This window comes from Somniosus microcephalus, chromosome 32 (assembly GCF_052327205.1).
Source record: "Somniosus microcephalus isolate GS21.2 chromosome 32, FLI_Smic_1.0, whole genome shotgun sequence".
NCBI lineage: Eukaryota > Metazoa > Chordata > Chondrichthyes > Squaliformes > Somniosidae > Somniosus > Somniosus microcephalus.
Genome location: NC_141018.1, coordinates 30,098,624 through 30,111,024, shown reverse-complemented (window position 1 = coordinate 30,111,024; position 12,401 = coordinate 30,098,624). Strand labels below are relative to the sequence as shown.

General features: G+C 45.5%; 1 protein-coding gene across 1 annotated transcript; it reads left to right on the top strand.

Moving 5' to 3' along the window:
* The first annotated feature begins 2,517 nt into the window (after positions 1-2,517).
* On the top strand, positions 2,518-11,332 carry cyp1a (cytochrome P450, family 1, subfamily A). Its single transcript, XM_085972271.1, has 7 exons — positions 2,518-2,624; positions 3,374-4,231; positions 4,358-4,484; positions 4,906-4,995; positions 5,136-5,259; positions 6,504-6,590; positions 10,576-11,332. The coding sequence occupies exons 2-7, from the start codon at positions 3,380-3,382 to the stop codon at positions 10,877-10,879; spliced, it is 1,584 nt and encodes a 527-aa protein (XP_085828397.1). The 5' UTR covers positions 2,518-2,624; positions 3,374-3,379; the 3' UTR covers positions 10,880-11,332.
* The last annotated feature ends 1,069 nt before the right edge of the window (positions 11,333-12,401 follow it).

Genomic DNA, 12,401 nt, shown 5'->3' with positions numbered 1-12,401 from the left:
GGAATGCTGTTACAGATCATTGTACTGACACCAGAAACACCACCGCACCCGCTCACTAGTTCCTTTTTTCAAGTACCTTTTAATTGGATTCTCCAGATAGCCGATTCATATTTTATGAAGATATATGTTCACCTTTATGGACATATATATGTATATAAAATACCGTCATATATGAATATTTGAAGATAGAAAGACCTGCATTTATATAGCACCTTTCACGACCTCAGGACGTCCTAAAGCGCTTTACAGCCAATTAAGTACTTTTGAAGTGTGATCACTGTTGTAATTTCGGAAACGCGACAGCCAATTTGTCACTTGAGGCCTTCCAAGGCCGGTGGGCATCGCCGCGGGGATTGGAGTGCATCATCACCCCGGCAAACCAAATTTGAGTTTAATTTGTTAAGTTTTAGTTAAAGTTTTATTAAGTTACAGTTAATTCACAGTTAATTTGGTTCGACAAAAAGAGGCCCAATGATGATTGACAATCCCTGATAGCCAGTCAGGAATCTTATGCTGCTTCTGTGCCAGAAGAGAGGAGAGGAGAGGTCTCTTTCTCTCTCTGTGCCCAGGAAGAGGAAGAGAGACAGACAATTTGTGCACAGCAAGCTCCCACAAACAGCAATGTGATAATGACCAGATAATCTGTTTTTTAAGTGATGTTGATTGAGGGACAAATATTGGCCAGGACACCGGGCAGAACTCCCCCTGCTCTTCTTCGAAATAATGCCAGGGGATTTTTTACGTCCACCTGAGAGAGCAGACGGGGCCTCGGTTTGACGTCTCATCCGAAAGACGGTACCTCTGACAGTGCAGCACTCCCTCAGCACTGCACTGGGAGTGTCAGGCTAGATTTTTGTGCTCAAGTCTCGTAGAGTGGGACTTGAACCCACAACTTTCTGACTCAGGGGCCAGTGTGCTTCCAACTGAACCACAGCTAACATTTTTAATTGGGTTCACCAGATAGTCGATTCATATTTTATGATGCTATTATACATGTAGGTGCATATTTATGGATACACACACACAATGTATGGATGTATACCTATATGTTTAACAGCTTCATAAAATATAGGCATACATTTATACTTGATTTTATACATTATACATATAGATATACATTCACATATACTTTAGGAAGTTATTGTACAATTAAAAGTATTCCCAAGAAGGTTCTTTTCCATTTGTAACTACATGATGTCAACTGTGGATTCTATAAAGGGGACACTAATATCATCTAATCATAGATGTTAGTTTTAACAGTGTTAGCCAGTGGCTCAGTGGGTAGCCCTCTCACCTCTGAGTCAGAGGGTTGTGGGTTCAAGATACCCACTCCCAGACTTGAGCACAAAAATCCAGGCTGACACTCCACTCCAGTGCGGTGCTGAGGGAGTGCTGCACTGTCGGAGGTGCCGTCTTTCAGATGAGATATTAAACCGAGGCCCCGTCTGCCCTCTCAGGTGGACTGAAAAAATCCCACTGCCACTATTTCGAAGAAGAGCAGGGGAGTTGGCTCTGGTGTCCTGGGCCAATATTCATTCCTCAATCCACATCACTAAAAAAACAGATGATCTGGTCACTATCACAGTGCTGTTTGCGGGAGCTTGCTGTGTGCAAATTGGCTGCTGTGTTTCCTACACTAAAACAGCGACTACACTTTAACAAAAAAGTACTTCATTGGCTGTAAAGCGCTTTGGAATGTCCGGTGGCTGTGAAAGGTGCTGTTGAAATGCAAGTCTTTCTTTAAGAAAGCACTGTGAAGGGTGAAAATCGCCAATACAAATAGATAATGCTGGAAATACATAACCGGTGGGACCGCAATCAGAAGATGGGTCTACTCTTTCTGATGGGGATGATTAAACAAATCGACTGTAAATTAATAAAACATTAAATAAAACTTAACAAATTAAATTAGAATTTTGTTGGCGGGGGTGATGATGCACTCCAGTCCCCGCGGCGCACACCGGTCGCGGAAGGCCTGGAGCGTGCCGGCGGACACCGCCTGCTCCATCTCCAGGACCACCCGGGCACGAACATAGCCGCGGAAGAGAGGCAGGGCAATCGGGCAGAAGATGGGTCTAAGGTTCCAGGTGAAAGCTCTGCTCATTTACTGGCGGCCTTCCAGATGCTTCTGCATTCACCTTAAATCATGAAATGTGAAAGTGACTGGTTAAATTGATGGTCAGGGTTAAGATTCCTTGCTGTCTTTTGCAACGTGAAATGACTTGAATATGATATTTATATATATATATATGTAAGAATATGGCCAAGGTCCCTGGTGCTGGTGGGACAGTCACGGTGCTGCACTGAAAATGTAGATTTTTTTATTCCCTAGCCCACATTAATCTCGCCTGTTAATCTAGAGTTATTCACTCCTGTGCTGGGTCGTATACATTTTTTTTCCAGAAAATTGCGAAATTTGCTTCGGGCTGGCGGAGAATTAGTCTGATCACACGTCTGCATGTGACTTGCAGCCAATCAGGCGCACGGAAGGTGCTTATAAAAAGACACGCATCTACTGTAAACCTCACACAGTGCCAGCTTTTCCACAGGGTTGGCCATTAGCTGCAACTTGCATCTTTGCCAAGACTTTGCCAGCAAGGTGGTTCTTACTTTGAGGGGGAAAGGTAGGCATGGAAATATTCGACAAAGGCGATTGCTGTCTGTTCTCTAAAAATCTGCAAAAATTTTTTTTAAGGATTGCATGCTGTGTGTTGTATTTTTTTTGCAGAAATGCGATGCGTTTCCAAAAAACCAGAGCGCGTTGCGCGCAGCTCCAGACGCGTAGCGCCCGTGGATAATGCCAAGATTTTAAACTCCATGCGCACAAATCAGAACTCAATGCTTCTTGCTCTCAGGTTAAGTGCACTCCAGCCTATAGCTTTAGAGCGAGCAGCCTCATTGCAATAGGCTGCCAGCTGAATTATTATGTTTAAAAAAAAAAGATTTTAAGCCAGAATTTTTTTATTCTGAAGCTTTAGCAGGAGAGTGCTCTCCCCCCGGTGCCCTGGGGCCAATATTTATCCCACAATCAACATCACTTAAAAAAAACACCCCCAGATGATCTGGTCATTATCACATTGCTGTTTGTGGGAGCTTGCTGTGCGCAATTTGGCTGCCGCGTTTCCTACATTACAACAGTGACTGCATGCACTTGGGAAAAAAGCACTTCATTGGCTGCAAAGCGCTTTGGGGCGTGAAAGGCGCTATAGAAATGCAAGTCTTTCTTTCCAGTCTTGTTAGTTAATTTAAGAGCTGGTTAAGTCAAAAGGCTCCGACATGACCAGCACTTGGGCAGCTGGCGATGGGACACTTGTTGCGTGGTATCTTGGTTCTGAAGCTGGTCCTGAATGTTCTCTTCCCCCCTCCCCCACAGGTTAACATGGCTCGGAGCATTGGCACTAGTCTGCTGACCCACCTGGTGGCCGTTTCTGTCACCGAAGTGTTTGTCGGTCTCGCAGTCTTCTCCTTGCTGTTCCTGCTCATCCGTGCCTATAAAAACAAGGTCCCCAAGGGTCTGAAGAAGCCCCCGGGGCCCCCGACCCTGCCACTCATCGGGCACAGCCTGGCGTTGGGTGCCAACCCCCACCTGACCTTGACTGCCTTCGGCCAGAAGTATGGAGACATCTTTCAGATCCAGATCGGCACCCGGCCGGTGCTGGTCCTCAGCGGGCTGGACACCTTGAAGCAAGCCTTGATCAAGCAAGGGGACGACTTTGCCGGCCGCCCAAACCTTTACAGTTTCAGGTTCATCAACGACGGCAACAGCCTGTCGTTCAGCAGCGATTACACCGAGGTCTGGAGGCTGCGCCGAAAGCTGGCGCAAAATGCGCTGCGCACCTTCTCGGCGGAGGAGTGCAAAAATTCCACCCACTCCTGTCTCTTGGAGGAGCACGTCTCCAGCGAAGCGCAGCAGCTGGTCGAGATCTTCGTGGACCAGATGCAGAGCCGAGGCGGCTTCGACCCGGTGCGGTACATCGTAGTGTCGGTGGCCAATGTCATTTGCGCCCTGTGCTTCGGCAAGCGCTACAGCCACGACGACCAGGAGCTCCTCGACATCGTCAACGTGAGCGACGAGTTCGGGAAAATCGCCGCCTCGGGCAACCCGGCCGATTTCATTCCAATCCTGAGATTCCTCCCGAACTACTCCATGGCCAAATTCATCGCCATCAACCAGAGATTCATCACTTTCGTTAAGAACATTGTCATCGAACATTACCGCAGCTTTGACAAGGTAGGACCATGATGGGAGTCATGTTGAAATTTATACTTTTTTTTGTAAATAACAGTGTTGTCTCGCAGTTTCCCACCCCTTCCTGTTACTAACATGTGTACCTTTCCCCTTTCTCTTATTTTCCAGGACAATATACGGGATATAACCGACTCCCTGATTCAACATTGCCAGGACAAGAAAGTGGACGAAAATGCCAATATTCAAATATCCGATGAAAAAATTGTCGGCATCGTGAATGATTTATTTGGAGCTGGTAAGAAGGACACTTTTGACCCCAGTTACCACACTACGGTGGCTTAATTGCTTAGTTTTAAGACGCTCCTTAAAACCTGCCTCATTGACCAAGCTTTTGGTCATCTGTCCTAATATCTCCTTATGTGGCTGGGTGTCAAATTTTGTTTGATAATCGCTCCTGTGAAGCACCTTGGGACGTTTTACAAGTTGCTATATAAATACAAGTTGCTGTTTAATATTCAAAACTTCGAACTGTAACAATATTTTTGGGAGTAGATTTGGAAGGGATCAAGCTTTGACATCAAGTGTACATTACGATTCCAAACCCCTTTACAACTTGGCAGTTTCATCAACGCCCTTTGGAGACTCCTGCGATGAATATCCAGAGGGCCTGTTTCTCGGTATCACTTTACAAGTCTTTGTTGCTTTTCTATTTGAAGGTTTCGACACTGTCACCACGGCGCTCTCCTGGTCTGTTATGTACCTGGTTTCATACCCCGACATTCAGAAGAGATTGCACGAGGAAATAGGTGGGTATATGTGCAGTGTAACAGCCAAGGTGTTCATTATTACACCTGGGCTGACATTTTTCAACTCGGTGGGGGGGGTTTCAGCTATTGCCATGACTGACTTCTGTTTCCCCCCCCCCCCACCCTCCTGTTCTTTCCAGATGAGAACATTGGCAAAGACCGAAGACCAAGGATATCAGACAAGCCATTATTGCCCTACACAGAAGCTTTCATCACGGAAACCTTCCGCCACTCGTCCTTTCTACCGTTCACCATTCCTCACTGGTAAGGCAGCTCAGGGACGCGCTACAAGGGGGCTATTCGGCCCATGTGAGACCCCATCCAATTAGCCCCACAGCCCTGTCATTATTTCCTTTCGAAGAATGATATCCAATTTTCTTTTCAAAGTTACTGTTGAATCTGCTGCCACCGCCCTTTTCGGGCAGTGCGTTCCAGATCATAACCACTCGGAACAGAATTCTTCAAAAACACGTTGCCGATGAGATTCAGGTAGCTGACTCTGTTAGGTGTGTCCAGGAGGCTCAAGCACTGAGACATTCTGTCCCCACATGAGGCCCTGAAATTTCCCTCTGGAACCGTCGCCTCACAACTTGAGTCTTTCAGATGAGACGTTAAACTGAGGCCCCGTCTGCTCTCTCAGGTGGACGTAAATGATCCCACAGCACTATTTCGAAGAAGAGCAGGGGAGTTCTCCCCCGGTGTCCTGACCAATATTTATCCCTCAATCAACATATCAAAAACAAGTGATCTGGTCACTTATCTCATTACTGTTTGTGCGCACATTGGCTGCCGTGTTTTTCTACAAGCGACTGCACTTTAATCTGGCTGTCTCTCAGAAGTTCGTTTCATGCTATTCCATCTGCGCGGAGGGATATCCTGTATAGGTTATTGCTGCACATTCTCCACTTTCTTGCAGTCTTCCATCCACAATGTAAAGCCTTGCATTCAGGGATCCTTCTCTGTGCCACTGCGGACCTGGGGGAGTGGGGGTGGGGTGGGGGGGGGGGTTGGGGGGGACGGTGGAAAGTGTTGCACGGTGAGGTGGCTCCCAGTAACCTACTGAGCCACTTCCCAGATACCCAGGCCGCGGGTCCATTCTGCTGCCTGGAGCAAAATGTATTTTAACATTAATTTACAGCGTCGGAGGTTGCAGTCCCCCTCTCCCTCTATTTTAAAAAAGGGGCCGCTTCTCAACTCCTGGGTGAGTTTTAGTCCAATGCTCCTCATCTTTGGTTATCTGGTACATGGGGAGGGGGTAAGCTAGTTTGGAGGAGCTCCTCATGGGCCTGGCCAAAACTGCCATTCATAGGTCCAGGATGGGTGGGATTCACGGGGATGGGTCACTCCGACTGCTTGCCTCTCTACCACCCAGGCTGCCCTGGCGAGGGTATCACACGGTGTCCACCGGTGCACTCGGGGCCTTCCGGGATGCAGGATGTTAAGTGAAAAAAGTAGATAGCTGCACTGAGTTCCCAATGGCACTAAAATCATTCTATTTTACATTTCAGCACAACAAAAGACACCGCATTGAATGGATATTTTATCCCTAAAAACACGTGCGTCTTTGTGAACCAGTGGCAAGTGAATCATGACACGTAAGTGTGCTTTACCTAGTCTTGAAAGTTAGGGGATTTGAACTGGATGCTACAACACCTTCTCGCATCCACTTTCTGAACGTTTTCAAACCCAATGGTGAGGTTGGGGAAAAAAAAGTTTGGAAATTCCAACTGCTGAAGACTGTGAACTGCAGTTAGGGATCACTTTCCCATTCCAAATTGGGAGTTACAGTTCTTGCCTGACTACCTGTTTAACTTTAGCAGATCTTTACTGCCACTCAAAGCTGGCTTGGAAAATGCACTGTAGAAGAAGCCCTGAGTTGAAGTCCTGAGCACAGTGGAGCCTTCATATGACTTGATCCGTGCGAGTCATCTACAAAGATGCCTGCAGTCCTAATCCAGGTTCCTATAAAGGCCATTTTGGACTTGAGATAAACGGTGGGGATGAGGGGTGCGGGGGGAGTTGCATATGAAACAAGCAGTGTTGTGATAAGCTGGTTAAAATTCCTGGAGAATGAGATGAGCGGATGGCTTGAAAGGCCTCTTCCTTCTGCATTATATTCTTACTGGCGTGCAGCGCCCAGGCGATGTTAGCGACCCTAAATAGTCGCTAATGAATTTTCCCCCCATGGTGCCTGCTTGCAGTACTTCAATAAAAGTTGCCAATCAGTGATACCTAGAGTCTTGCACCTCAGCACGCTACCCATGTGCCAACAGCTACACATGTAGCAGCCTGTGCATGCACTTTGGGACAATCATTCCAACTGCTTTAATTCGACCAATTCCTCTTTGCTCTAATTTTCATTGATTGCAGCATCAAAACACAAAAGATGTCGCAGTTACCTGTGGAGTCTACTGTGCAGTCTGTGGACTCTAGTTATACTGTTGACTGTGGGTCAGAGAGGTTAGTTACAAAGGTGCACTGCACGAGTAATGTGTGTGGTGCTTTTCACCCCTGGGCAGATCATTATTAGCACTATGGGAGCAGGTTGGAACGGCCCTGTTCCCCTTGTCACTAAAAGCATCAAAAAGTAAGTGCCCAGTTAGTTCAGTAGTGCAAACTCAAAACCCATGTGAATCCAGCTTTCTGGAATGATCCACGGTCCCACGGCTTTAATTCAAGGAGGAATTCGATTGCGACCTGACTCCCAGGTTATACTGACCCTTTTTGCACCAGTGCCTACCCAAAGTTGTTTGGCACCAACTTAAAAGAAAACAGCAGTGTAATCAAACCTGGAGACAACCACCCCTTTCTGTTGTTACACGAGATATTCTTTTGCTAATTTGTTTGCATAGGCTGCTTGGCAGCTGCTTTTTTTTTAATCTCTCACTGTGTGGTTCGATATTGCATCAAAGTTCCGGATGCATAGTCGCTGGCAATGTGAAAGTACTTCTTAATGGATTGGCACCAGTTCAGCAGAGGTTTACTGCAGCTATACATTGTGACTTACCTCCGTGGAATGTGCGAAAATTACTCTGCACCAACAAAAGATATGCAGTAAAGCTACAGCATTAGGAAGTAGTCACCTTTCTATGAAGGTGATCTATTGAAGCAAGCACATTTCCCTAGAGGGGGTCTTAAGTGTGCTGGGCTTTGATTTTTATTTTATTTATTTATTTAAAAGTTGATTAAACTGGAAGTAAATGGAGACCCTTTTTAACACCGAGAAACAGTTAGGAATTATGAGAGCAGAAAGCAGTGAATTGAATAATGGCCTCAGGAAGTTCCCTGTTCGTTTGTTATTACAGCTTGGCAATTAAGACAACCTGATAATTTTTACAATACTGTAAATGATAAATGTATTGTAGTCCTCGTGTTCCTTTTCTGAAAATGTCTTGCCACAAATTCTATACAGCATTATTTTAAATATCCACAAAACACAAGCTGGTACAGCATCTCTTGTCTCTTTCCAGACACCTACATGGTTCCCAATGTCAATCCTGTCATACGTCAACAACAACAAATTGTATTTATATAGTGCCTTTAATGTAGTAAAACATCCCAAGGTGCTTCACTGGAGTATTAAAAGACAAAAAATTTGACAAGGAGAAATTAGGGCAGGTGATCAAAAGCTTGGTCAAAGAGGTAGGCTTTTCAGGAGCGTCTTTAAGGAGGAAAGAGGCGGAGAGGTTTAGGCAGGGAATTCCAGAGCTGAGGGCTCAGGCAACAGAAGGCACGGCCACCAATGGTTGAGCGATTATAATCGGGGATGCTCAAGAGGGCAGAATTAGAGGAGCGCAGATATTTCTTGGTGGGGGGGTTGTGGGGGCTGGAGGAGATTACAGAGATAGGGAGGGGGCGAGGCCATGGAGGGATTTGAAAACAAGGATGAGAATTTTGAAATCGAGGCGCTGCTTAACCGGGTCAGCGAACACAGGGGTGATGGATGAACAGGACTTGGTATCACCTTCTTCCACTTGCAAAATAATACACAGATCAAAATTATTTCATTTTATATTCGTTCAGGGGATGTGGGCATCGCTGGCAAGGCCAGCATTTATTGCCCATGCCTTCTTGAACCACTGCAATACTTCTTTGTAGTGGTTTGGTACAACTGAGTGGCTTGCTAGGCCATTTCAGAGGGCAGTTAAGAGTCAACCACATTAGAGTCACCTATAGGCCAAACCAGATAAGGATGGCAGTTTGCCTTCTCTAAAGGACATTAGTGAACCAGATGGCTTTTTACAACAATCATGGTCAACATTACTGATTCTAGCTTTTTATTCCAGATTTAAATTCCCCAGCTGCCCTGGTGGGATTTTGAACTCGTGTCTCCAGATCATAAGCCCTGCTCTCTAGATTACTGTACCGATGTTGTTTTAACTATGGGCGATGGCGACATTGACTTGGCCGCTCATTTTACACCCCACCTGATTATTTTCCCTTCCATTGACTTCGATAGAATCAGACGCTGCGTTCACTGGGCAGCTAATTTAATATTACCTGTTCAATACCATAGCCCAAAGTTAAAATTACTCCCAGTGTGTGTTGAGTTAATTTCATGTGTCAGCCTATTCTTCGTTGTATTTTAGTGGCCATACAAAGCTTCAATGTACAATTGTTATGTTTATTAGAGGGGGAGTGGGGGGTAGGGAAGTTGGAAGAGTGACCGCCGCCCCCTCGCCCCCCCAGCTGGACTAGGACCATGAGACCTTCTGCAATGGATCGCGCACTAGGGCTAGATACCTCAATCGGGCCCTGATAGTGAGATCAAGGTTCAACGTCGCGATCGACTTGTGCATTTTTACCTTTGCATTAGCTGGTTTTAAGTTCTAGTATTAAAGGGTTAATAGTACTGGTGGTGTGAAAAATCATATCATTACTTTCAAAGATAAAGCAAAAGCTCTCAGACGTTAAGCATTGATTTTAAATTCACCAAAATAAGACTTTTTTAACAAAAAAAAGATTGTGATTATTGAAGTGCTTTTTAGGTTAATTGTAACATCTTGCAAAACTGAAAAGAAAAAATTCTCGAAAAACGTATCAAATTTGACGCTCTGAAAAGAGAATGACAGGATACAAGTTTGGGCAAAGGCTTTTTGTCAGAACTTAAAGGTTCCCTGCCAAAGTATTAACATACCTCGCCGAACACCTCGAGTCTCTTCGCCGGGAGCAAGCGGAAGCCAAGCGCAAGGAGCGCAGGTCAACCCAAGCACCCCGCCCCACCCGCCCCTTCAACCACCGTCTGCCCCACCTGTGACAGGGACTGTAGGCCCCGCATTGGACTCATCAGTCACCTGAGAACTCATTCTTAATGTGGAAGCAAGTCATCCTCGGTTCCGAAGAAGAAGATTAACATACCCTTTTCTCTTCTAGCTACTGAGCAGTGCTGAGTCTGTCGGCAGCATTTCTTGTTTCTCATGCCTGATTTCCAGCATTATTTTTTCTATTGCTACAGGAAACAGGCTTGAGGTGTTTGCAAGGTTTAGCGCTGAAATAGTTGAGCTGCCTCTCTTTGCTGTCATTACCTGTTGACGGCGTAAAACGTGGATTTCAATATTTTCGCCCTCTTGCGTATTTCAGGACACTCTGGAAAGACCCATTTGCTTTCCGCCCGGACCGATTCCTGAACCCCGATGGAAAAAGCATCAACAAAGTGGAGTGCGAGAAGGTGCAGCTGTTTGGCATGGGCAAAAGGAGATGCATTGGGGAGGCCATTGCCCGCACGGAGGTCTTCCTGTTTTTCACCACGCTTATGCAGCAGTTGCGATTTGAGAAAAAGCCAGGCCAGGACATTGATATGACCCCTGAGTACGGACTGACCATGAAACACAAGAGATGCGAAGTGCGGGCGGTGCAGCGCTTCCCTGCCAAGGCCGCCAAATGAGCCGACAGCAGGCCTAATTCTGCAGGAACTAAATAAAGGAGAATAGAACTCTATTTTTGTACATTGCAAACACATACCAATGGTATGAGGGAATAGATACGCCTTAAAGTGTATGTTTTTGTTATGTTTAATGTAATATGCTGCTGATGTGCCTCTGTTGCCTTGTATTTAAAGCACCAATGAAGAAGTATCCTACTGTATAAGCAGAACTGAAGAATGATGAAAATGAAGTTTGTGAAGCTGTATTCAAATGCAACTCAATTAACAATGTACTTGTATTTTTAAAACTATGAAATATTTTACTATAGAAAATCATGTAATAAGGGAAAGATATTAGACTGCTTCGTTATACTGTATAAAGGGACTTTTATTGATTTTTATACTTATTAAATGTCAGATCAAACAGAAGAATTTGTTACAAACAGAAATAAAAGAATGTGCATTTACATAGCATCTTACTGTGTTTTCACGTCATCTTGGAGCATTTTACAACCAACAGATTACTTTTGACGTGCAGCCATTGCTGCTTTGTCAGCAAAACGTGGACAATTCCTGAAACGCACGGTGAGAAATAAAGGGAGAAATTTCCAAAAAAAAGAATTGCACAGCAAGCCTTGTCAGCATCTGAAAAGGGACGAGACAGGTTGACGTAATAAAACTCACTACGCACTTGGTTCGAGTATAAAGCAAGGCTTTAATCAACTTGTTTCAAAACATGGAGGTCTAGTTATCTTTCACTAGTTCCTGTTTACAAAATGTCCTGGGCAAGCTGGGCCCACGCCCGAATATTTATACTCCTTGGACGGCGCCACCAGCTGGCCGTCCAGCGTTATTTCATGAGTCTTTCTTCGTGAATCATAAGATTCATAACACAGGTTAACTGATCAGGACAGATCCTTGGTCAGAACTGGAGAGGGGAAGGTACACTGGGTCCGTCGTAAAGCTCAACAAAGGGAATCAGGGGGTTCAGTTATTGGGAGAGACTAGAGAAGCTCGGGGGCGGGGCCGGGGGGGGGTTGTTCTCCTTAGAGCAGAGAAGGTTAAGAGGAGATTTAATAGAGGTGCTCAAAATTACTAGGGGCTTTGGTAGAGAGAAACTGTTTCAAGCAATGTTCCTTTTAAGCTGCGCGGCCACGGAGCTCCCACGCAGCTCCCGCGCAACCGGCTCACCGTTTCTTTAGGAAAAACCATGCATGCGCAGTATTTGGAATGGGCCGTGCACTCAAAAAACATTAAAGGGAACATTGGTTTCCACCGGTAAGAGGGCTAGTAACCAGAGGACACAGATTTAACATAGTTGGCAAAAAGCCAGGGGAAACGATTTACTCAGTGAATTGTGATCTGGAATGCGCTGCCTGAAAGGGTGGTGGGAAGAGATTTAATAGTAACTTTGTAAAGGGAATTGGATAAATACTTTAAAAGGGAACATTTTACGGAGCTATGGGGAATGAGACTAAATGGTAGCCATTTCAGAGTCGGCACAGGCATGATGGGCTGAATGGTCTCCTGTGCTCTATGATTC